At 35.9% G+C, this 27,460-nt stretch overlaps 1 protein-coding gene across 2 annotated transcripts in view; it reads left to right on the forward strand.

Annotated features, from left to right (window-relative positions):
• The first annotated feature begins 21 nt into the window (after window positions 1-21).
• Window positions 22-27,460, forward strand: part of LOC144964146 (homer protein homolog 2-like) — a 64,484-nt gene continuing 37,045 nt past the window's right edge. Inside the window, exon 1 of one of the 2 annotated variants that reach the window (XM_078898081.1) lies at window positions 22-229. In XM_078898081.1, the coding sequence (XP_078754207.1) occupies window positions 216-229 (14 nt within the window). In that variant the 5' untranslated portion in view covers window positions 22-215. Of the gene's footprint in view, window positions 230-10,734; window positions 10,989-27,460 lie in introns of those variants that run through there. The other variant, XM_078898080.1, reaches the window with a different exon arrangement.

The following is a 27,460-nucleotide window of genomic DNA, read 5'->3' on the forward strand; positions in this document are numbered from 1 at the left end:
ACAGTGAGAGGAAAAAGAGTTAACTTCCCATGAGACACCATTACACATGGACGATCTAAACTTCCTTTCCATTGTTTTCATCACAAAAACAAGATTTTAAATTCATTACGAGGAAGTGTTGACAGTTGATAAGTTTCAGAGGTAGATTCGTTTCACCTCTGTATTTTACTGCTTTGGAATTTTGATGTAATGCTGTGATTTACAATAACATCAAAATGACATCGAGTGGGTAAGTTTGATTTGTTCTTTTTTTCATGTCTGATTTGTTCTTTTTTCATGTCTTGAGTTTGAGTCTTACTTCATCATATTCATATCTTTCACTTTCACTTCTTCAATTAATTCAATCTTCAGTGACAGAGGGAGAGAGAGAGAGATAGAGAGAGAGAGAGAGAGAGAGAGAGAGAGAGAGAGAGAGAGAGAGAGAGAGAGAGGGGGGAATCACTCCTTACTTCTTTAGGTCTTCATTAGATTCATTAGTTTTCAACACCACAGTCAACAAGTAGGTACTTTGGTAAACGTCCATTTGGCCCTCCAGCAGGGAGCCGATAAATGGCCTAGTGGCTGTGACCCGATTTTTTGGACTTTTGAGTGATGGGTCTCAGAAAAAGTTCCATAGATTTTTTGTTTATGGATGGATTTTAATGATTTATGTCTTATTTTCTTCAGGAGAAATTACTCTATCGTTTGGTGTAGTTTATTTTAAAATCAATGACAATTTAGTATAACTTTTGATTATGGATAAAATAGGGTATAATTTAGCTTTGGATAATTAAAAGATTAGAACTTGGTAAATCAAAATTTCATGCTGGCACGTTTATTTAACATCTTAACTTTTTTATAAAATTAAATTCAGGGCAAAGTTGTATACCGCATCCATGAAATTCGTTCCAGTAAAATCCTTACTCAAATCTTAGCGGTCATTTTAGACCAGTTTTGAAATCCAAATGGCGGTTACTACCGGAAATGCAACAATTTTCAGGTCACAAAGTCCGTCAGTAAATAACAAAGGCAAATAGAAGACCATTTGTCAGCCTTTAAACTAACACAACTTTTTTCTGCTTATCTGATTTTCACAATTTTGGTATCATTAGAATCGTGTTGAAAAGCACTTTAAAATGATATAGGTTTCATTGAGCTCAATCCAATTTGAATTTTTTACCAAAGTACCTACAACAAGTCAATTGTGGAGACGTATTTATTGTTGTCTCAATATTTGTTGTTGTTTGGCTATTGAGTTGTAACAACTGTTGTTGTGATGTTGTGAATTGTTTTCCTGTTGGGTAACCTGTTGGGTGTCACTCTGTGAGTTCAATTCAACTGTTAATAACTGGGCTGTCATTATCCCCAGACTCCTGGGGATAACCAAATTTCGTTTGGCAGAACCAGGATTCGAACCCACAACGTCAATTCTGGTAAAACTTCCAGGGCAGACGACTAAACCATTCGGCCATGACACCCACTTCGAAGTCGACGCATATTGTGTATATGTAGTAACAACTGATTTAATGTTGGTTAATTTTATGTTTTTATAGATATTTTATTAACTTTCCTTATTTCTATGTGCGTTCGGAAACATTCCATATTCTGGACTGTGGATAATTGTTTAAAAGAGCTGAGTTTCAAATATCTGTCTGGGGATAACGAAATTTGGTTACCTGTCTGGGGATAATCACAGCGTAATAACTGTTATGTGTTATTTCTTCCCTTAGTTTGTGACGTCACAATGGGTATAAAAAATAAAACGGGGTTGTGTTCATTTCCCAAGCTCTTCTTACTAACTTTAACTATGGATTGTTGATTGAAACAGGTGTTGACTCTGTTTTTATTACCGGATGGACATTCCCGGACTATTCGAGTGATGGCTTGATACATGGCATTTTTAACCGCCCATATATGTCCTTTACATATATGGAGAACGCCCACTTCTTTTCGGAACTTTTTCCTTTATTTTCCATATCGTGAACGAGATTAAGAAATCCATTCACGACATAATCGTCTGAGACAAGAGAAGAGGAGAGAGAGAGAGAGAGAGAGAGAGAGAGAGAGAGAGAGAGAGAGAGAGAGAGAGAGAGAGAGAGACTGCTAATTACTTATGATTACTGATGATACTGATTCTTAGATTCTAAAATTCTCTAATTCTATCTAGACCTATCAACTACTGACTGTCTGCCTGGAACTAAAACTTAGTAGGTACGGCAGTGAGGTCACTGTCGTTGTCTTGCTTTGTTTACCTTGAGACTGCGGATAAAATAAAATTTTAAAAAGGCCAATTTTTTCTGATCATAATCATATATTTTTACGGGAAAATATACTTCTCTCTATTTCTCCGACGGTTTCCATTCTCAAGATTTTTTTGGTTATTTGCGAGAGTATGTGTGTGAATGATGAATGTTTATGCATTTTTAGGGGGTTTTCTTTTGCCAGTGCCCGGAAGCTCTGTCTTTTATTCCCAACTTTCTGTTTAAAAAAATAATAAATAAATAAGATTCCCTTTATTCATCCCCTTGGGGAAATTTGTCTCTAGGGTCTCTTCCAAGGGCAGACTGGAATAACCCAGGCATCAGCCGCATTGCAGCGCCGCAAATTGAGCAAGGACGAGGTGACTTGCTCAAGGCCACACAGCACAGCGACGGGCGATCGAACTCTGTACCTCTTGGGTACGAGCAAAGACAGTATCGCTGAGCCACGCTATCCCCCTTCTAAAAAAAAACAAAAAACTTCTATCCTGAGTTTCTGCTATCATGTCTTTCAACCTCTGTTCCCGTCTTGAGACTTTGGCTTTGTTGTTTAGGTTTACTCTCTTTAATAGTGCAAAAGTGAATGCGCCATTGAGTATTCGCGATAGCACAACTTTTTGATAAAATCTGTCTTTGTCAAGAATGTGCCTAAAAACACTAGCTTGATGATTTGTGGGAATTCCCCGTCCACTGTGTTCGAGCATTTACTTTTGCATCATTGTGTCCGTAACCCATCAGCCACTGGAGGCTAGCCGACCATTTGGAGAAATAGAGTTCGAGTTTATTTTACTAAGCGTTCGGAGAAATAGAGCCTGCCTGTTGGAACCAAAATCCTTGAAATTGTAGCCATAATCAGACTCAGACTTTGAATAAATTTACAAACCAACCCTAGACTTAGAATTTTTCACAATTAAATTAATCCTAGCTATAGAAATGCACAAAATTTAGATTCAATCAAAATCCAAATGTAAATACAAAAGAAAAATATTGATTCAAAGTAAATACAAAGTCAAAGAAGATCCAGTTTTGAAACAAGTGATCCGACACCTGCCAATTAGACATTACTCTGTCTGTCTCTCTTTCTCTCTCTCTCTCTCTCTCTCTCTCTCTCTCTCTCTCTCTCTCTCTCTCTCTCTCCCTCCCTCCTCTCTCTCTCTCCTCTCTCTCTCTCTCTCTCTCTCTCTCTCTCTCTCTCTTTCTCTCATACACACACAGACACTCTCTCATTTCTCTCAAACCCCCCCCCCCCCCCCTTACTCTTTTCTTTTGCCTTACTATTTGGTAAGAACAACCAAGGTGGCATTCCAGTCTCCAGTAAACAAAGCAAGATGGATGTAGGGACCTTGATGCTGCACCAAAGCCGAAACTTTGGTTGCCTCAGGGGTTATGTTTCTCTGAAGAAATTCCAGGTCCGCCACTCACATTACAAACAGTAAATACATGTAGTGTTGAATGGTAGAGGCTATGGAGACTAGATTTTGATTTCAATCTTAGGGCTTTTGTTATTCACAGAACCTGTCTGTGGATAATATCAGACTATTATTGGCGAATGCTTGTCAGAATTAACACAAAATTAACGTTAACAGTGCTAAGATGCCAAATGCAGTTTGTTTTTTGTTGTTTTTGTTCTTCATGCCCAAATGGCATCATTAAAATACAAGCTTTTTTTATGTGGAACTGAAATTGCCATAATGGCTTTTTTTTTCAATCTCAGTAAGAAAATCCTTTATCAGCAAATTAGACCATGTTCCACCCATTAAAACTTTCACTACTTAAATGCTATCTTAACTGGTCTTCATTTGTTTCTATAATTTGTTCTTTCTAACCACTATTTTGGGGAAAATTGAAGGTAGTCGTGGGTTGGACTACCTTGCAAATGAATTCGTAGTGTTGGCTGTCTCTCGACCAACTGCTAACCTATTATTTCTTTTCCTGTTTTCATCATATTAAATATAGATTATTATTACACTTGTACAAAACTAGATCCAACTGTGTAACTGAATCAGACTTGAAAATAACAGTAAAAACTGATGCAAAATTTTTACTCCAATATTGGTGGTATACAGACCTACCTCTCTACCACGATGCGTTTCTGTTGTCATAGCAGACCTACCGTCTTCACATTTCCTCTTGTATACAGGCTTGAGACTGTCCATGGCTGCATTAATAATGTTAGGGTGTCTAAGTCTAAGGACACATTTCAGGTTAATAGTTTGTCCTAAATTTATTGTTTACACATGTTCGACATTTCCTCTCTCTGCGTTTATACCGGCTTGAGACTGTCCTCAAGGTTCACCTGCATTGATATCTGTCAACAAGCCTTGTTCCATCGAAAATGTTGTAGCAGCTTCCTCAGTCGGTGGTATAGAGATGTTTCAAATGAATCTTGATAGTTTGAAGTTGTGATTGAATAACAGCAGAGAATCATGCTCACTCATTATATCACTTGTCCAAAATTTATTAGCCAACAAAAACCTTCATAATCTTTCCATATATGGTCGTTATGCAAACAATTGGACGCCCAATCTTGAGAGTGAAAGACTGGTTAACATCAAACGACCATTTCTATATTTTTTCCATATATGGTCATAATGTATGATAATAATATATATCTCGCCCCAAATACACATTGAAAGGAGAGAAAGTGAGGGATGGAAAGAAAGAGAAAAATGGAAATCGAGGGGAGAGACAGATGGGTTGGTACATATATTAGAAAGAAGAAAATTAAAGAATGAGAGAGAGGGGGGGAGGGAGGAGATCAAATTTATCACCTTTGGTATTCCCGAACTAAAATCTTTTGAGCTTGTCGAAAACTCTTTTAGATTAAAAAGTCAACCCTTAAGTTGAACTGTGTTGACGGGTTTCTGTCAAAAACTAGGTAAAAATGATTAAGAAACCAATAAATACTTTTTTTTTTGTCGTTTTTTTTTCAAGGATTCACAATGTTTGCGATACATTTGAGTCATATTTGTGGCAGTTAATGGGAAGAACTTAATTTGAAGTCACCTCAAAGTATTATCCAGACACAAGAACACCACAAAAAAATTTTACGAATGCTGAAGCATTGAAATAATGGTGGGTTTGTTGCAAACATTTTGCTCATGGGTACAAAGGCAGACAAATTTTCAGACTTACTGATTGTGAGATAATTTCTAGAAAATATCTTTTTATTTGGATTTAACATAAATTCTAAGACACAATCTAGAAGGCTTGACCTCATCTAGTCCTGCCGTCTTGCCTGTGTGTTGTTAGCTTCACGTTTTAGATAACAAAGGGCAAAATATTAATAGCAACAGATTTTAAAGTCGAAGAGAGAGAGAGAGAGAGAGAGAGAGAGAGAGAGAGAGAGAGAGAGAGAGAGAGAGAGAGAGAGAGAGAGAGTCAATTTGGTATGAGTGAATAATCTAGTGTCTGCTCCAGTTTTTGTTGTATTTTTTCCTCCCCGCAATTTCCAGTCTTCACCTTTTACCACTCTGGCACAAGAAGTAATCTTCTTTTATTTGGTCCTTCGGGTTTGATCAAAGGGCATTAATCTGGCCTCACTCCAGCCAAGTATCGTTGATTATTTGGTCTACTTTATTATTGTTGTTACCTCCCTTCCCATCCAGCCACGCACCTTTTGGTCACAATTACGGGTTGATTGCTTTCTCTGCTGGGTCGCTGGATTCGTGTTTATTTATTTATTTATTTATTTATTTATTTATTTATTTATTTATTATTGGGTGATGAGCTATTCATCCTAGTTGTATGCGGTTGACTTGGTGTGTTTTGACAGCTAGATAGGTGATTGTTCCTCTGAAAATTTCCTCGAATTGACGGTTGATTAAAAAAAAAATAACCCTCAACTTGTCAAAATAATCTCAAACCTAAGAATTTTTTCTCTTTATATACTTCTTTACGGGCTTATAAAGTTTGGAAAATCGGGAATCAATTTGGTGTGACCCACAGCCTCAAAACAATAAAAAGTGATTTTAAAAATAATTTTAACAGCTTCTGAAAAGATCATAATACCAAACGCGGGACGTTTTTGGGTCAAAACCCTCAAAGATTTTGAGCCCGAAACTTTCCTTGTATTTTATTCATTTTTGAATCTTATATTATTTTTTAGAAAATTACCTTTTACCTTCCACGTCTCCTAGCGGCTTAATATCACTTAGCCTCATAGTGGTATTCAGCTAGGGGGGGGGGGGGGGGGGGGGGGGTAGATAAATAGTTTTCGACAAGTTGAGAATTTTGTGGTTTGTTGGGCATGGCTTGGTTTGTGAATACATGTCAATGGTGATAATTCTGATCTCTCTCTCTCTCTCTCTCTCTCTCTCTCTCTCTCTCTCTCTCTCTCTCTCTCTCTCTCTCTCTCTCTCTCCTAAATCCACCTCTCCCCACCCCCCCACCCCCCCCCAACCCCTATCAATCTCTAGTTTTCTATCTCTGATATTGTGTATTCGATGTCAGATATTATTATCAGTCTCGTCAGATAAGAATCATAAAAGAGAAAAAAAAAATATCTGTCCCATCTTCCAGTAAATGTTTTTACTTTTTGAGAATGCAAATCAAATTATAACCCCACACACTTCCTACACAAGCAGACATTCATTATTTTCATCATTCTATTCCCGTCTAACTGCCCCACTCCTACCCCCCCCCCCCCCCCTCCCACACACACACACAAACAGTTCCACATCCCGCAATAATGTCATAATTGCATTATATTTGTTGAGATGATAATGATGATTGGGGCTGGGTGGGCGTGGAGCAGGGTACAATAATTTGATTTTTTTTTTAAACATCTCTCTCTCTCTCTCTCTCACACACACACACACACACACACACTCACTCTCTATCAGTGTGTGTATGTATGAGTGGTTTCTCTCTCTTCTCTCCCTCTCTCTCTCTCTCTCTCTCTCTCTCTCTCTATCTCTATCTATCAATTTATCTAATTTATTCCCCCTCCATTTCTCTCTCTCTCTCTCTCTCTCTCTCTCTCTCTCTCTCTCTCTCTCTCTCTCTCTCTCTCTCTCTCTATCTATCTATCAATTTATCTAATTTATTCCCCCTCCATCTCTCTCTCTCTCTCTCTCTCTCTCTCTCTCTCTCTCTCTCTCTCTCTCTCTCTCTCTCTCAATAGTCATGGGGATGTTTAGATGAGGGGGGCGGGGGATGGACACATAACCGCGACACCATTTTCAAAACACACGTAGCTAGTGTGGTAGAGTGTGTGGTATGGACAGCCCATTTGGGACGTGGATGGTTTTGGGGTACGTTCTTCTCCAGTAGCTTGTGTGGAATTTGTGAAAATTTCGTGTTTACTCAACGCTTGTACCAAAAAAAAAAAAAAAATTGTTCACCTTGTTGATGTGGAAAGGATAATGATGTCATGTGGCCTACCTTCTCAAAACGGTATTAAGTCAGGGTGGTTTTAATACCAAAAATAGAAGTTCTAGTCATAAATATGAGACCTCGGTTAAGGTTTCATGCAGTTTATTGATGGGAGTCGGGATAATAAGGAAAAAAATAAATAAAAGAAATAAATAATATTAATAATAATAATAATAATAATAATAATCATAATACTTGTCTGGTCATTTTAATTTCAAAATCTATTTTTAATTTAATTTTTTTTTTTTTTGGCATCTGATTTAATCCGACATTAATACAATACCGTTTTGAGATGTTGGGTCACGTAATAATATATTCTGTTCATTATTCTTTCATACATCCTTTCGTTCGGGTTCCATCATTGTGAAGTGTATTTGTTCATGGCCTATTGTAGTGTTAGCTCGTTCTCTTGTTATATATTTCGTCTAATTTACCTCGGATTTTAATATTGTATTCTATATTTCTCTTGTTCGTTTATAACAGCATTGTTCTGTCGATTCTATCCAGTGTTGGTGTTCATGTATCCCCATTCGTCTCCATTTTCGTACAATATTATTTTATCAGCGAGTCTTTAGAATTCCGCCCAGTTCGATGCCACCATGGTTTAAATTCGTCATCATTGCAAGCCGTTCATTTCTTCATTTTTTAATATTAAAAAAAAATATTCTTATCCTTTTTACTTACTTTTGTCCGCATATTCTCTCATCCTCTCTGTAACTCTCGCTCTTTATCTATCTATCTATTATATATATATATATATATATATATATATATATATATATATATATATATATATATATATATATATATATATTGTATGTATATATATATATATCAACGGCTCTCGAGGCATACAATCATATCTTTGACAATCTTAAGGCATTGGGAAGCCAATCGCGTTCTAAATATATAATACCGTTTTGACTTTATCACACATTTGACAGACACAAGGCGCGTATTGGGACTATGTAAAATTATATTCCCGTGTGTTGTAATAGTTATCAATATGGTGGATGTGTCGCATTCGAGCTTGAGTGTTTGGACGGTATTGAGAATAATTGGGTTATCTCGTAATTTTTTAAAATTTATATATTTAATGTGACTAAAGGTCAGTTTTGTAACGTTCGATACATAAAAAAACAACGTTGTTATTAAATATATTAAAGTACGATATAGGCAGGATCCAACCTCCATTTTGTATTAAAGTACGATATAGGCAGGATCCAACCTCCATTTTGTATTAAAGTACGATATAGGCAGGATCCAACCTCCATTTTGTATTAAAGTACGATATAGGCAGGATCCAACCTCCATTTTGTATTAAAGTACGATATAGGCAGGATCCAACCTCCATTTTGTATTAAAGTACGATATAGGCAGGATCCAACCTCCATTTTGTATTAAAGTACGATATAGGCAGGATCCAACCTCCATTTTGTATTAAAGTACGATATAGGCAGGATCCAACCTCCATTTTGTATTAAAGTACGATATAGGCAGGATCCAACCTCCATTTTGTATTAAAGTACGATATAGGCAGGATCTAACCTCCATTTTGTATTAAAGTACGATATAGGCAGGATCCAACCTCCATTTTGTATTAAAGTACGATATAGGCAGGATCCAACCTCCATTTTGTATTAAAGTACGATATAGGCAGGATCCAACCTCCATTTTGTATTAAAGTACGATATAGGCAGGATCCAACCTCCATTTTGTATTAAAGTACGATATAGGCAGGATCCAACCTCCATTTTGTATTAAAGTACGATATAGGCAGGATCCAACCTCCATTTTGTATTAAAGTACGATATAGGCAGGATCCAACCTCCATTTTGTATTAAAGTACGATATAGGCAGGATCCAACCTCCATTTTGTATTAAAGTACGATATAGGCAGGACCCTAACCTCCATTTTGTATTAAAGTACGATATAGGCAGGATCCAACCTCCATTTTGTATTAAAGTACGATATAGGCAGGATCCAACCTCCATTTTGTATTAAAGTACGATATAGGCAGGATCCAACCTCCATTTTTTATTAAAGTACGATATAGGCAGGATCCAACCTCCGTTTTGTATTAAAGTACGATATAGGCAGGATCCAACCTCCATTTTGTATTAAAGTACGATATAGGCAGGATCCAACCTCCATTTTGTATTAAAGTACGATATAGGCAGGATCCAACCTCCATTTTGTTTTCTTTTTGTTTGTTTTGTTTATTTTATTTTTTAAAAATTATTTTTTTTTTTGGTTGCTCATGTCAAATTAGTTAACATTTGAGAGACTGCCACATAAAAAGATGAACAGAAACAGCTTCTAAAATGACAAGAAATTGGACAAACTTGATACTTTAATTCATATTTTCAGAAGCGATTCCAGCTGCTAATCATTTGATGTATGTTTCTTAACTTTGGAGAAATTTGTCATGTCATAAACTCTTGAAGTTTTGATGAATGCTAGATCTTCATAGTTGCCTTTATCTTATGTTATATATTTTATTTTTATTTATTTATTTGTTTTTATTTTGTTTGTTATTTTATTGCGGAAATCGTCAAAATCACCGAAGTTAATGTATGTGCCTTTTTTTATGTCTAACCGACGTGTTAAACAGTTAAAAGATAGAAGTAGTAATTAGGGTGCATATATTATTTTGTTTTATTTTGTGTGTTAATTTTTTTAAAAAGCCAAGCACATTAAAAGTAATGTTCTGATCAGAGAGAACCAATTTTATTGATTCAATCGAGATGTTACCTTACAATGACTAAACATCTTTTTTTTTTTTCACTTTGCTCGGAACATTATTTAATTTTTTATCTGGTCCCCCCGAAGTCTTTTACAGATCTTAAACCTGTTACTTTTTTAGGAGTCTTGGGTTTAAGTCTTGACTTGATCTATCGATATTATGTGAATAAACAATTTTCGACTAAAGTTGAACCCTCACCCTCCCCTCCAAAGTAAAAAAAGTGTTTTGTTGTTTGGGGCGGCATTGTGTTAGTGTTATGCATTCTCTTGGCATATTTCACCAGCCAATTATAGCGTTTCTCTCTTTTGTGTGTTTTGCGTTGTTGTTTATCGTGTGTTTTGAGTTTTGCTGTGTTTTACTCTGAAATCTTTCAAGGATGGATGACTCAGTGCAACTGCATTCACATATCATTCTGCGTTCACTACTACGGTGTGACGAGTGTCTCTAAGTTGAGGCAATTATTTTGATTTGTGGCAAGCATTTATTATTATCTACGTAGGCAGGATATTATATTTTGTTTCTCTCAAGTCCGGAATATCTTAACGTTTTTAAGGATTAGCCTCATCACTGTGCTCCAACAATCTGTAGACTTGAGCTAGTTTGGGATGCTTCTGGATTGTCTCAACATGTAAGTTGCCCTAATTCTAAATCCTTTTTTTTTTTTTATTCTTCCTCTTTTTAAAAATGTATATTTATTCGTATTTTGGAGTTAATTTATTTCCTTATTAATCAAGTGGTTTACCTCATACGTTCCTTATGCAAATTTATGAAAATATTTTGCCATTTGGGGGTTCCGGTAAGACACTTGTTGGGCACTCTCTTCACAAGTAATAGGACAACATGTCAATCCCAGTCTCTCTCTCTCTCTCTCTCTCTCTCTCTCTCTCTCTCTCTCTCTCTCTCTCTCTCTCTCTCCCTCTCTCTCTCTCTCTCTCTCTCTCTCTCTCTCTCTCTCTCTACTCTCTCTCTGCCACCCAACAGTGATTGATCAGATCAGGGGGATATTACTTTGCTATTGAAAAGCGTCCTATTCAAAGTGTAGCAGGCAATTGCTAGTGTTTGTTTACTGTTTCAAAAACGTTAATAAACTCCTGGCTCTAAAGGCCATTTTTCATCTTGCCGTTAATGCGTTCTGACTGAAGCAAAGTTTGGAGACGTTCATATTTTATACTAACGTACCTACGTATCTGCTGACCATATTGCACTGGTAGATTTCAAGAGTCAAATGAGTATTTCAGAATGAATCAATTGATTTATATATAGCAACAAATTTTTTAGACTTGGATCAGAAAAATTGCCCTTCATATTTCGATAAGGAACACGTATTCTGTCCATTTAAAAATATGTTTTTGTTTTGTTTGTTTGTTTGTTTGTTTGTTTTTGTTGTTGTTTTTTATTCCTATTTCTTCAGAGTGCTGCAAATTTGTTATTGTGTTGACTCTCAGAAATGGCGAGCATTTGACTGAATCTCAAACTGTCATTTGTTTTCTCCATAAAATAAAAAGGGGGAGGGGGGGGGGGGGGGGGGGGGTCCCGCCATATTCGCTCTTGCACTTTATAGTGGATTTAGAATGTATGTTCTGAACACTGCTTTTTGGTGTATTAATAAATTATGCATATCAGAATGCAGTCGTTTTAATAAAAAAAAAAAAGGGGGGGGGGGGGTGCAATTTATTCTATTGCCAATAATATTCAGACTGACTAAGCCAGGGGGGGGGGGGTGGTGGTTTTTCTTTCCTGATAGACACTGTCTGAAGTCTTTGACGGTCTCAATGTTGCTCAAATGCCAAATACATCGAAGTTTTCAAGAGGAAATATGGTAATATAGAGAAGTCCTTCCTTCGGGGCCATTATTCCCATGGACTAAGAGTTTATTCCGGTTTCTATAGTGTGAAACAGACAATAGCAATTGCTTGATATTCTTTGGATAGGACTCTCATCTATTGCAAAGTCTTTTTCATCAGATCTCACTAAATCTACTTCTGTAGGTGACCAACTTACCTTGATCAAGATTAAATTAGATGCCTAGGTTTAACTCTGTGATTTGGTGCCACATGTTTATTTTCGGCACGATTTATCGGAGTTCAGTAGCTTGTTTTGTTTCTCAGAAGATTGAGTCTAAATTCGCAATTATACGATTTTTTGTGAAAGTCGGCAGGTCTGGCCATAGTCCAGTATTGGGTTAGTTAGTTTCATCGTCACAATCCTTGCAACAGAAATATCTGACTTAAACAAGGATTTGTGATTTTCAACAAACTGCACGCAATTCGTCATTTGAACATCTTGAAATATTAAATCCACGCACCAGGTATATGGGGGAAAAAAATAACTGCCACTCATTAAGGTGATGTATAGCTACAATCTGTGTATTGACACATTCTTGGCTTAAAGGTCCGTACATAAACAAGTCCGTGGAAGGTTTCCAACTAGCAATTAGTCGCCTTGCCATTCTAGTGATGCATTTGGTGCATTCTGGTGCAACGTGGGGTGGGAAGTTTCTCCTAACAGGTAGAATGAATTGGCCAATAGTATTGGGTAATGTCGGTAGGGAAATGTTTGTATATGTTATTACAGACGAGAGATGTACGTGGATAGGCGTTATAAACAACTGTGATATGTTATATCCTTTACATGTAAATTTATTACCGCATCCGGCAATAAGAAAGTGATAAATGGTTAAAGCTAGAGTACAAAAACGAATATAACAATTTCGAAAAAGAAAAAAAAATCGATACTGAACACGGAATGTTTCGGGCTCAAAACCCCTCTTAAAGCCATTGTATTCACTGTTGTATTTTACCTTTTTACAGTCCTCTACGATCTGCTTAGTATTCACTTTGACTAGTGGTTAAGTCGAAATCAGGGGCACTTCCTGATCTTGTTGCGGATTTTGCATTTAAGCAGTGTGTTAACAGATAGAAAGAGGGGAACAGTAACTAGGAACAATCAGCATTTGAAAACTAAAACAATCAATGAACCTATCTATCACTATTTCTCTCCTCTCTCTCTCTCTCTCTCTCTCTCTCTCTCTCTCTCTCTCTCTCCCTCTGTCTCTCTCTGTCTGTCTCTCTCTCTCTCTCTCTCTCTCTGTCTCTCTCATATAATATATATATATATATATATATATATATATATATATATATATATATGTGTGTGTGTATGTGTGTGTGTGTGTGTGTGTGTGTAGAAATTGCAACCCATTGCCTCAAAAACGGTATTATATCTGGGTGTTTTTCCTTCCATTTCTATGGGCTATTTATGTATTTATTTATTTATTTTATAATTATGAATCCAGATTATTTATGCGGCATAAGAGAATCCATTTAGATATCTTAATTTCTGGACACGGATGTTTTAATTGGCTGTGAATGCATGCTGGCACATCATGCGTATAACCGGTGATTGAAAGACACAGCGTTACACATGAGTGCCTGTGCCTTGTATATAATGTGTAACACACGAACGGAAGTACGTTATTATGAAACATTGAAATCACGGATATCTCGTTGTACAAATTTAATCGGTATAATATACCGATTTTTAAAAAAAGTCAAAATTGGCCAAATCTGGAATTCTTCTTAAAGATTCGTGTTTTTTTCTCACCTGAATTTTAGAGGAATTGGGTTGAAAATGATATTTTAAAAATATTTTCTACAAGAAATGTATGAACATACTAACTTATTGAATAACGTCGATTTTAGTTCATTTTAAATAAATAGCAATTCATAGCTCTAGTGATACTTATTTTTTATTTGTTTGTTTTTTTTTTTTTTTGTTTTTTTTATCCGTATTGTTTTTTTCTCACAAATTACCGATTGTGTGTTTGAAGCTTATGTATGGCTGGCCTGTAATCATTGGTGGGGAATTTCCTCCATTTAGAGATTTGACGCCGAATTGGGATTTATGGAACTTTCGTTATCTTATTTAATCGTTGACCCCCCCCCCCCCCCCCCCCCCATATTTTCTCCTCCTAAGTAAAAACAAAAGAAAAAGAAATTAGCTTTTATGTAGAGAAATATCCACACAACGTGCTCGAAGCGGTTTACAGTGGGTGGTCCCAAGCTAGCAACAACAGCATTTAGGAAGAGAAACACGCTGGTAAGGCGATATTACACCTTTTTTTTGTGACTTTGAGGCATGCTATTCTATTTTGGACACCTAGGTGGTTCCTGGTTCGGGTCCCGCTTTCAGTGGCGCAAAAATGAGACGTTCGAAAAGGCTCTTTACTCCATTCTCTCATCTGAATTTTAGGTGAGTACCTGGCTGGTAACAGGATTGTCTCTTTCGAAAAAAAAATGTGTTAGCGGCTTACACGTGTTATGTCTCGTCCAACTTATTAAATGTTGCTGTTGGATTTGTACCCCCTTTTTTATTTTTACTTTGAGCATATTTTGGTGGATACAGTGCTGTATTTAAAAATAAAACAAACATTAAGGAAAAAAATAATAATCAAAGTTTCGCCGTGAAATGTTAAAATATTTTTGATAAGGAGTTCAGTTTACCCAAAATGCCTTACTGTTTACTTCAGCAAATGTTCTAACTTGTCAGTAGAAAATTATTTGAAGACTCTCCACGATGACGTTATTATTATTATTATTATTATTATCATTATATTATTATTATTATTATTATTATTATTATTATTATTATTATTATTATTATTATTATTATTATTATTATTATTATTATTTCTATTTTTATCAAATATTATTATTGTCATTTTGTATTCTTACCAGTGAGCTATAATCTTGTTCTACGTGCGTTTGTTCCGCCATCAGGTCAAATCAAGTCAAATTATTTTTTCAGATTACGTCTGCGTCAGATTATTATCACTGGAATACATTTGAAAGAGGAACTGTTTTTCTCTCTTTCTTTCTGTCTTTTTTTTCTTTTCTTTTTCGTGATTTGTTATAGACTGGAATGCCATACCCATTTGACCTCTGGGCTAGGTTGGTGCTAATGTTTCTGTCGTGTTCTATGTACGCTTGTACCATGAAAATTAATAAGTGAAAATCAAAAGTAAACTAACTTCATTTCAAAGATGGCAGACTGTTTGTCGTGATAAATCTGTGATAATGTTATGATCGCACGCGTTCCTGTGTATGCGATAAAGAGCAGCGGTGGAAATATATCAAGCTTATCTATTTTGCAGCCGTGTTTTTGAATTGCCAAGTGAAACATCAACAAATAAACATAAGGTTTTTTTTTTTTGTTTGTATTGGTGTGTGTGTGTGTGTGTGTGTGTGTGTGTGTGTGTGTAGGGTGGGGAGGGATGAGGTGTGATATAGGGATGTGAGTTTTAGGGGGAGTAGTTCTTGTCTGATTTGGCAACAAGAACCATGACGCAGCGTGGGTTTGCTAAACCCGCACAGCTTGATTCGGATGTCTTATTTTTCATGAAAAAATAATATATAATGAAACAGTTTGTTTCTTTGGCACTATAAATATTTTGTAGAATAATCTGATTGATAATGAGACATATTTTTCCTGCTCGCTTTCATTATCATCATTATCTTCTTCTCCTCCTCCTCCTCCTCCTCCTCCTCCTCCTCCTCCTTTTCCTTTTCCTCTCTCTCCTCCTTCACTTCCTTCTTCCTCTTCTTCCTTTTCTTTTTTTTTTCTATCCTGCTTTTGAGGGGAAAAATTAGGTTTTGCTCGAAAAAACAATATATGGAGGTCCAAGGATAAATGGATAAAAATGAGAAAATTCATTATTAAGTCTCGCTGTTGTTTATTTATAATTTATATAAAATATTCCCGAAAATAGAAACTCGTATGACACACGCATGCATTCTAACAGATTAAAAACAAATAAACAAACAAACGATAAAACAACAAAAGGAAAAAAATCCGAAGAACTTTACTCATAAGATAACAACAACAACAACAACAACAACACCGACACACACGTACCAGCGCGTGCACAAACGCTTAAGATAGATATAAGAAGGTTTATGGTGAGCAAGGAACGTGCGTGTTTAATAGCGATTAGATATCCCGACAGGGTGAGCTACAGGCAATCAGATTATCGCTACATGCTACAGGGATTTTGATGGTTCCAGAAATAACGGAATTCCGGCAACCAACCCGTCGCTCATGCTTGCTTATCACATTACTTAACTAGTCAGAGGTGATTGTGGCGGTGTCGTGGTGTTGATTCTGATGGCCATTGTGTTTGATGTCGTTGACCATTGGTGTAAGTGAAAAATTGATCAGACTGTACATTGCTTGGAAGTGTTCAACACATGTCTTTTAATGTGCGAAAGTGAATATCTTACATTCTTCTTTAAATTAAAAAAAAAAATGGTCAAGATAGTTGTGGTGCTGAAGTTGTGTCAGTGCAATAAATTGCCTTTTCTCTTCCTGATAAGGACAGCACTCTTATCTGCGTGATTTATTAATATGATTATAACACCTCTGTCCCCGTTGAAATACGGATCCGACGAGTAGTGATATCTGACCCATTGAATGTGTGGTGTGCAAACTATTTGGAATAGGTATATTCTATTCAAATTTACTATTTTGTATTCTTAGATATTCTTATGTGAGGATAAGGTGTTAAAATACGATTTTTAATCGACTTCGGTAACTTACTGACTTCATGGACTCGGTCTTTCGGTCTCTCATGTCAATAACATTCCCGATATAGGTAAAAAATAGTTTATTATTATTATTATTATTATTATTATTATTATTATTATTATTATTATTATTATTATTATTATTATTATTATTATTATTATTATTATTATCATTATTATTATACGCCAATAGAGAAAATGATAAATGCTCAGTAACTTGTATTTCCATAAGAATTTATTATCACATTTTATTTGTTAGAGGCGACGTGAACTTATTTGCAGGTCTGATAACCCATTCATTATGGCGGGCTAATTGTTGTCATGGAAATCTAAAACTAACAAAAAAAGAAAAAGACTCAAACTATTGTCCATTACAACACTGTTAAACTAGGCCCATAATTGGGTTTGGCTGTCAGGTCTGCATATTATGTACACATTGGTGAGAGATGATTATTACGGTGGTTAGTTGTTTGTTGTTTGGTATTATTAGTTGTTGTTAGTTGATCATTAGAGTAATCGGCACACCTGACCATTCGGTACTTATTGTTGTAGATGATCAACAGACCTTTTATTGCAGTTTACCTTCCGTGTGTATTCTCAGTGTTATTATGCTGTTTATGTAAATAATTGTTTTAAAAAATGAATTGTGTTATTTTATTATTTCGGTGATAAAAATATAGTTTTAGAAACGTTCATCACTTGTTGTTGAGGAGAGTGATGATTTGAAAGAACGTGAAGTAATTTATGGGTGCGGTATATATTTATGTATTCATTTAGTTATTATTATTATTATTATTATTATTATTATTATTATTATTATTATTATTATTATTATTATATATTATTATATTATTATTATTATTATTATTATTATTATTATTATTATTATTATTATTATTATTATTATTATTAAATATTTTATTAATTAATTAGTTAATTATTTAATTAAATTATTTATTGATGAATATGTTTATTTATTTATTTATATTCATTCTCATCGACACGCCTATACGACTGAAATGCGGTTTTGCGCAGTTTTCTTTCTTTATTTTTTAATCTTAAAAGATCACTTAGACGCTTTATTTCTTATTTAAATTTGAGGGGAGGGGTTTCATATGAAAAAGAATATGTGTAATTTGTTGTTTCAATCCAATGCACATTTAGTGTGACTGCATTAGTAAGCTTTTCTTGCAGAGCTCGAGATGAAGACAAACGCTGTTTATTGGACTTATAGTAATGTGTCGTGTTTTCGTTCTTGTCTTTGACAGGGGGGGGGGGGGGAGAGAGAGAGAGAGAGAGAGAGAGAGAGAGAGAGAGAGAGAGAGAGGTTCACCCCTTGAATTAGCAAGAGATAATCTCTCTATCCCCCCCCCCCTCTCTCTCTCTCTCTCTCTCTCTCTCTCTCTCTCTCCTCACCTCTCTTTCTCTCTATCTATCTTTCTATCTGTCTATCTTTCTGTCTATCTATCTATCTATCTATCTATATATCTATCTATCTATCTATCTATCTATCTATCTATCTATCTATATATATATATATATATATATATATATATATATATATATATATATATATATATATATATATATATCCTCCGATTTCACTATACAAATATAAAATACGAATACCGTCTTTATGTCTACTCCCCCCCCCCCCCCCCCCCCTTTCCCCGCCTTGTCCATAATCTTTGCATACGTATTGGAGCTTGACTAGATATACACGTAATGTTGGAAATGCGTTTTCTTCTCCCTTCAATTTCGTTATCTCAGTTTTAACAAATTAAGAAATTAAGAAGCAACCACCAATGTAAGATAAAGAACGGAACGAGCAGAATGGGTTTTTTCTTCTTGCATTTTACTTTCTAGCTTTGTCTGGCACCTTTCATACACACTTGTTCAGTTCTTTATCTTATATGTAACGATTGGCGTATATGTGTCCTGGTATGTTTTGCGTTGAGAGGGAGAGAGAGAGAGAGTGAGAGGGAGAGAGAGAGAGAGAGAGAGAGAGAGAGAGAGAGAGAGAGAGAGAGAGAGAGAGAGAGAGGCGTATTGATTAGATTGCTAATGGTGTAGGAGCTTACAATATTCGTACCTCAATCTTTTAGGAACAATACCGTAGTTTTTCGCTAATAGGTAATGATTTATACCTTGTGCAACTTCGGGGTGCAGCTGGCCAGTAGGGTAATTATGTCCGGTAGCTGGTAATGTCCATTACTTACTCTATATAGATTAATGCTTGCACGCGCCTGTTATCTGCAAGGTCTGATTAGTGAAGATTGAAGAGCTTGGGGTAGGGGAGGTTGTGTGTGTATTGGTGTGTGTGAGTGTCTGTGTGTGTGTGTGTGTTGGTGTGTGTTTGTGGTTTTGTGCAAATGCAGACATTATACCTATAAATACCCATCACAGATAACAGGCAAATATAAGAAGACGGTAACAGGTTGTTGTGTTATTAGTGTCTGGAATGGGTGGTCAGAATGGCCCATGGTTATGATGCCATACCCCTCTCTCTCTCTCTCTCTCTCTCTCTCTCTCTCTCTCTCTCTCTCTCTCTCTCTCTCTCTCTCTCTCTCTCTCTCTCTTCCCATCGCCATTTCCTTAATTAAATGTTTATTTATTTATATTTACTTTTAATGATAATGTGTGTGTGTGTGTGTGTGTGTGTATGTGTGTGTGTGCGTCTTTGTGTTGGTTTTTCTGATGGTCTTTGCACACCTTTGCGCATTACCTGCTTCGCTAGATGCCATAAATTATGAGTGGGTCAGTGAAACAAACACCAACCACTGTGAATCAGGCGATGGTTGATTTGAACCACCTGCTGTTTGGTAAAATTAGAAAAATACATTCATGATATAGATATGTTTAAAACTTTTGTATTGTGCTGTTATCGATCCCTCGGTGCTTTGGTGTTACTTACTGCGATTGTGGAAACGGTGAGGGTCTTTTGTGTGTGTGTGTGTGTGTGTGTGTGTGTGTGTGTGTGTGGTTTTATGGTCTTGTGGTATAACACTCGCCTTCAGATCTGTAGGTTGGAGTCTCTGGTTCGAGTCCCTCTCTGAGTTGATTGAGTCCTGGGAGAAATGAGTATCTGGCTGGAAAAGGCGTTCTCTCTGTAAACATCTATTTTTTTTTTTTAAATAAATAGGGCTGGGAATCATTGTTCCTAAATGCCAATGTAAGATTATTTTTTTTTAATTGAGCTTTTATTTAGAGCAATATCCACTAAATTTACTCAAAGCGCATTACAAGGGGTCCCTAGTCAACAGCAACATTTAACTTGTAGGACGGGACATGACGCCTGTTAGGCGATACTATATGGGATAAAGACAACGCTGTTAACGGCCAGGTACTCATTTTACACCTGAGTATGGTGAGAGAATGTAAGTAAAGAGCCTTTGAGGAGAGTTTTATGTCATCAGCTTAAGAATAAGTATATAAATAACTAAATAAATAAACAAATGAATAGATAAATCGATAAATAAATAATTAAATAGATAAATAAATTAATAAATAATATTTAAACTAACATTTTGACTTTCAAACCGGCTTTGTTCACCTATCGCATTCCGTCATAATATCAGATTGACGCGGTCGTTTACAAATTACGTATGTTTTTATTTTATTTTTTATTTGTATGTGTTTATTTATGTGTTTATTTATTTATTTATTTATGTATTTATTTATTTTTTTATTTATTTATTATTTTTGGGTTGTTTTTTTTCTTTTGTTTTTTGGGGTTTTTTTTTTGTCAGGAATAGATGATACCTGTTTCTAGTGTTACGTCAATAATACAAGTAACCAATTCTCCCCAAGCTATTCAACCTGTCATCAACATTCCAATACAGCCAGTGTCTGTTTGTTTTTGATAGATCTCTCAGGTACACGGTACCCTTTTCTGGCATCCGTCATAATCTGGAACTTCTTCTATTGGTGCTATGCGTTAGGTAGTGATATACCCGCCAGATTAATCGTACTAACACACAAAATGAATGTAACCTTTGACGTTTATAGTCTGTCAGCGAGAGACTTAAGTAAGTACCCATCACTTGACTGGCGGTCTAAAGACAATACCAAAGATCTGAGTTACGTCGAATGCATTCATCCTATACACAGAAATTCACTTGACTTGAGAAGCGTTAGGAGACAATAGAGGTTAAAAAACGTTTTTGCATTGATGGGAATCGAACCATGAATGGAGTGGCGCATGGCGTCTCACTGACAGCCAGACGGAGGGTGCCGTATCAGTCCGGTCCCGAGTTCGATCCCCATCACTGCAAAACGTTTTTCATCGTCTATGTCTTTTTTTGACACTTCTACACTCATGTCATTTTATGTTATTATTAACACAAGTACCTGTTCCGCCCACTTATCTGTATATATAACACAGACGATTGTGGTATGGTTCCACTTACACCTAGTTCTCACCTGCAAACTTACGACTTCCACCTGCTCTCTCCCTCTTGGCCGATAGTCAAGGACCTCACTATGGAATATTAACCTGGAATTAAAATAAACTTCCACATATATGTAGACTTAATCATCATATTTTCGCCCTCGGTTTTCGTTTCTCAGTTCTTTGATCTTCTCAAGCTTCCAGCACACCCAACACCTTTTTCCCTCTCGATTGTGGTGTCTCTCTGAACAAATGTCTGTGATATGAAGTCAATATTATGATGTATTTTACAATAATCCCGTACAACGTTAGATAGCTGAGGTAGTCTTGCGCTAAAAGAGTCAAAGCCATTCATTCCTATTTTGGAGCTTAATTCACCACATAACTCTCTAGTTTTGAAAAAGAAGAGCACATTTCATACGACTAAATCGGGATCGTGTTTTGGAGCAAAAATGCATCACATGCAGCTCACTTGTTTTGATTTTTTTTTTAAAAGAGGTAGTTTGCATTTTATACTGCGATGGTTACAAAGATAAATTGGTGATATTTCGAATGCCCTGTGGTCTGGTGTTTCACACGTTCCTGTCTTATTTGTAATACGAGGGTACAATCACGGTCCGAACGTAAGATGGGAAAATACAATGAATGAACTCAAGACTTGGGTGGAGCAATACTTTCACGGCATAGAGATAAACCAAAACACGAGCTTTGAACACGATCTTTTCATCAACAAGCAACAAGTGCAATCGATTGAAATTGGAAATGGGATGGAGTCACTTCTCTGCTACTCGCCACCTGTACGAACTTGCATTGGACAATCTGTTAACGTTTGACATTGCATTTAGGTGCACCAAACAACAGGGACTCCCTGAGAGCATTACAAAAATTAAACTTTAAAAATCTAAGAGAAACTACCGCTACCTCGCTTGGACATTCTCTTTTTATAGTTCAAATTTAGCGTCTTTATACGATTATCTTATATCGGTATGTACGTATTATAGGGAAGGGGGGAGGTGCCAACTTTGGTCACTTTCCGATCTCTTTTTTCTTCTTTTCTCCAGATTCGGATTGTTAACTTTTAGATTAAAATTAGGAAAAATGTGTTTGTTATACTTTAAAAAATAATAATATGTTCAAATTAATCTACGCTATATCAATACTGAAGTATTTCAATGTGATTATTATTTTTTTTTAAAGGGGTGAAAATCAAGTATTTCGGGTTGATACAGACTTTTTTTTTCAGATTCGGATTTTACCAAGAATATGCAGATTTATAATTAGCTACATTAGACAGGACTGAAGCTGGTTCACTCCATTACTTTTGTCCAGCACTTCGTGTCATTTTTATCTTTTTTTTGTTTTAACTTTTTATTTCCGTTATTGAGTTCAAGTGCACCATTCATCCATTCTGGGACACCTTATGATCCCATTATTTCGGAACAGCTGGTTAATGTTTTTGGCAAGTAGTGTCCCGGTTGAGCTTGAAAATTTTTTTTACAAGGTATTATTTAATATGTGGACTATCCATCATCTTTATTATGGTTGTCGCCTTACAAGTTTAAACCATTAAAAAAAAAACAACTCATGCCCTAAAAGTACCAATTTTCTGGTCAAAACATAGAAAGGTATTTTCTCAGCTTTTACCATCATGATATATCTTAAAGGTTTCCCCATTTATTGGAAGGCAGCGCTGATGGGAAAGTATAAAATGAAGTCTGATGGCCGAACCGGTGATATATTTCACAGGCTTCCTATTCTTTGCCCCCGTCTTCCTTCTTTACTCATCTCTATTTACCTAATAAAACTTCACCGTGTTTCCCTCATTATCCCAAGAGGGTAGACTTGGATTTGTGCCAACCGGTCACACAGTGTATTGTTATAGTCTTGTACGTAGAGGTAAAGTGAAAAGTAAAATTAAATGTGGTCAACCTTCTCAGAACTACATTATGTCCGAATGATAATGAAAGCGGGGTAGAGGAAGGAGGAAATGTATAATATCGGCAAAATATCGAAGAGGTGACATAGATGATGAAATTCAAGGAATGGTGCGAAATTGCCGCCCTTGATAGAGATGGAAGACCGTGGCATCCAACCCTTGGAGAAAAAAAAAAGGAACCCGACTGATGATGATGATGATGATGATGATGATGATGATGATGATGATGATGATGAAGAAGAAGATGATGATGCTAAAAATTGAATTAAAAATATATCACACGAGTTAAGTTTATATGCTTTAGTATTACGTTGACTGAGTATAATTTCATAAAGTGAACAAACATAACATTTCATATTTCTTATCATATGAAGTTCAAATCTACTCTTTGGTATATGGTTTATTCCTACAGGCAATGGGTCAAAATTTATATAAAATATTCCAGTAGGTCGCAAATGCCACGAAACCGTCATATACTTTCAAAATGGTGGTCATAATATTATGTGAGCGACACCGTCAATCTGGAATTGTGTCAAAACGATTCGAATTAGGAAATGTTTAAGCAACAAAACGCCATGTTCTGAATGGAGGCATTTATTATGATTTAAATTTTATATGTTTATTTTTAAATGTCAACTCAAAGCACCAGTTTCAACCCGACTTTATACCGTTTTGAGACGATTGGTCTCATATTTTGGTGTGCTGACCTATCTGTTTATCTATCTATCTATCTATCTATATGTCTATATAATATATTCATTACTATCAAAGAACACAGATTTAAAGGTATCTTGGTTACATGCAGCACAAATCTATACGTCTCTGTCTGGTTATGGCCTCTCCCCCACCCCCACTGCATACACACATACACGTACACACACACACACACACACACACACACACACACACACTCACGCATACACAGAGCGAGAGAGAGAGAGAGAGAGAGAGACCCTACGATATACTATATTATTATGTAAATGTTATCGGTGATCGGTACCGTCAATTTACATGATGTCATTGACTAAATCCCATCCATATTCATGACTCTGGCTGTCAGTGGCAATGTCCAGAACTGCCGTAATCAGACAAAAGAGATGTTTTTTACATTAAAATGATACATTTTAGTAAGACGAGTTTACGTCGTAATTATCAACTGATCAAAATCACCCCAACTTGTCCATTTTTTTTCTTTCTTTCTTTCTTTCTTTCTTTCTTTCTTTCTTTCTTTCTTTCTTTCTTTCTTTCTTTCTTTCTTTCTTTTTCATTCTTTTTAGCTTTCTCGTAGACATACCGACAAGCCATTTAATATTATTGCTTGCATATGAAATGGACCTCATAGTATTGTTCGATTTGTTGGACACAATTTAGGGGCATAATCGGTAACAAACGCATTCCCTTAATTATGCTTACGTTGTCTGTCTAAAATGTAAAATAAGCGTTTAGTCGGCGTTTTACATAATACCTTGAGATGTGTTTTGTTTATTCCCGTCAGTCAGACCACCATGAACCACCAAAGATAGATTTCCTCAATTGGTGAAAGTGCCGTACTCTGGAAAAACAATTTTTAAAAAATGAAATTGCCTTGAAAACTCGTCCTTCAAATATTAATTCATCGATTAAAAGGACCCTCATCTTGTCAAAGCTGTCAAACCTCCGACTTCCTCAAGTTTCGGGTTTGCAAGTTTTTTTTTTATTAATATTTGAAGGACAAGTTTTCTCGCCAGAATTTTTAAAAAAACTTGTTTAATTCAGAGATCGGGAATGCAGTAAATATCGATTTTTCTAGAGGGGAATATTATCGAGATGTACTCGTCAATGGTTGATAATGGCACTTGTTAGGTCTGAACCAGTAATGTCTTTTCGCGTTACTTTCCTCTAGGAGGTTCCTACTTGCTTGTAAATGAGTTTCCCCGATGTTTAAGGAGAAAAATACAATTGGACAACTGTCTGACTCAATAATAGACCTTTTTGTGTTTAGCTCTGTAATTTCCTCTCATTGGTGATTTTCCATTTGTTGTACTAACACATATTACGTATCGCTATATGAAGTTGACTGGTTCCCATCCCAACCAATCATGGATCGTGGTGATTCTTTACTCATCATAAATTAATGCAATCATTTGAGTATGTCACGTGCCTTCTTCGTGACCTGATTAGATAAGCATCTCTCCAGTTTTGAAAGTTAGTTGGCCTGACGGAGTGATAATCGGTTCTCATAGACCGAGCAGGGCTGTTGTAGATAGAAGGTCCGCATTCCTGACGTCTCTTGGGCTGCTTTCCTTGCTTCGTAAATTAATGCGGACAAAGTGGCGATTTTGGTTTTGTTCCTATGTGGTAAAAGTAATAGAGGGGTGACTTTAAAGCTTCCAGGAGGCCTCCACTTGAACGCGTCATACGTCTTTCATGGGAAGACCCTATTCTACTCCCAAGTCGAGTATGTTTGGTTTCGCTATGTAACAAGACCTTTATAATCGGTAGAGTTCTTAACCTCACTCCAATCTATTTGTCGGCAAAACGTTATGTCTGGGTGGATATGGTCATTACCTCACTCGACTCATTTTTGAATGATTTACCGGCTTCTGAGGCACTAACATAATAGTGTGTTTGTACATCGAGGACACAGGGTATTGAATGAAATGGGACTTTGGTTCCTTTTGGCTTGCTGATGGAATGAGGCATTGTGCGGATGTCAGAGGAATTGAAATCTTGATTACTATCTATATTTATATTTATATCTTTTAATCATGTATCAGTGGTCATTCGGCCTGTCGGGAATAAACAGCAAAGCGGTATTTTATAGGACGATTAGTCTGTAATAAAACTAATATTTATTCTTTGTCGATCTTAATTTGGCGGAATTATTGAGGTCAAGTGGAGTCATGATTAATTAACTCTTTTAATCTTATAATCACATTTACTAATGACTTTAAAAATAAATTCCTGGTTGGGGTTCCTGACCTCCCATAGTGGGCAGGGGGTACATACTGTGTCTTCTATCCCCCTTATATCTGTTTTCCAACATGCTTTCTGTCTTTGTCTTGGAATGAGATTACTTGGTTTTGTCCTGGCCCTGGAGTCCTTGCTGGGAGGGAAACAGTCAAATGCATAGTTTTTGTTTTGGGAGATTATATTTTTTTCCTTGTAAATCATCTCTCTGTTATGTATTATTATATTTTATATTTTGAATGTATAATGTAAGCATTTGAGTGTATTCCTCTTTGTTGGAATTTGTGCTTGTGTCCGGATGAGACTTATAGGTGATCTCAAACTAAGTACATTGGTGGTATGCTCTTGGAATCTACATCTGATCCCTATTTTTACTCATTTCCCCTGTGTCTTAATTTTTATTGGGTGCTTTAATTGTAATTCTAGAACTTTTTACTATCCCATTTTCTTCCTTTTTACTAGAGCTGATATAACCTAAATGTGTTGCAAGCGCCGTAAAACCCTTAAAAACACAAAATCCAAGCCTTGATTCGTTTCGGTGTCAGTGTTTCCAAGTGTAAGTTTTTGATATTAACAAATGAATGATCTTGAAATAGAAGAAGTCTGAAAACAAATGGCCTTAAAGCCAACACATTTTGTAAATAGATATAAGGTAGTGAAGTATTTTTCTCGTGGAAACTGTCCTCTTATTTTAAAAGAACTCCACCTTGTTCTGCCATTCTCGTTACTCAACGGGTCGTACAATAATAAGATCATATGCTACAAATCTGCTTCTCCCTTATGTCATAATACTATAATATAAATTTTTTTTATTACTCCATTTACCTGTAGGTTTTTTAGATAATAAATGCTTGCCTACTGGGTTGATGCAGTTTCAACGATAAGGAAAGATGCATTTATTATCATTTACTTCAGAAAAGAGTTTTTTTTTTTTTTTTTTTTTTTTTTTTTTTTTTTTTTGAGATTAAGTTGATTTAACCGAAGAAAACAAGCGGCATGATAATTTTGTTCTGAAAAGAAAAGACAAAACACCTGACATTTTGTTTCAGGACGTTTTACTTCGATATTTCTGGGTCATCTGTTCGACATGCGGTTATTGCCCATGCTAGATTAGGCGGAAAGTAACTGTGATAGATGAACGTATTATTTAAATGAATAGGAATTGTCATTTTAACGTTATTGTAACCCGTATAAACTTCAGCTCCGTGAGCCTTATGTCTTGGAGGAGTTACTTTCTAAACCTC

This window comes from Berghia stephanieae, chromosome 2 (genome assembly GCF_034508935.2).
Source record: "Berghia stephanieae isolate SIO BIC M18660-M18661 chromosome 2, UCSD_Bste_1.3, whole genome shotgun sequence".
Lineage (NCBI taxonomy): Eukaryota > Metazoa > Mollusca > Gastropoda > Nudibranchia > Aeolidiidae > Berghia > Berghia stephanieae.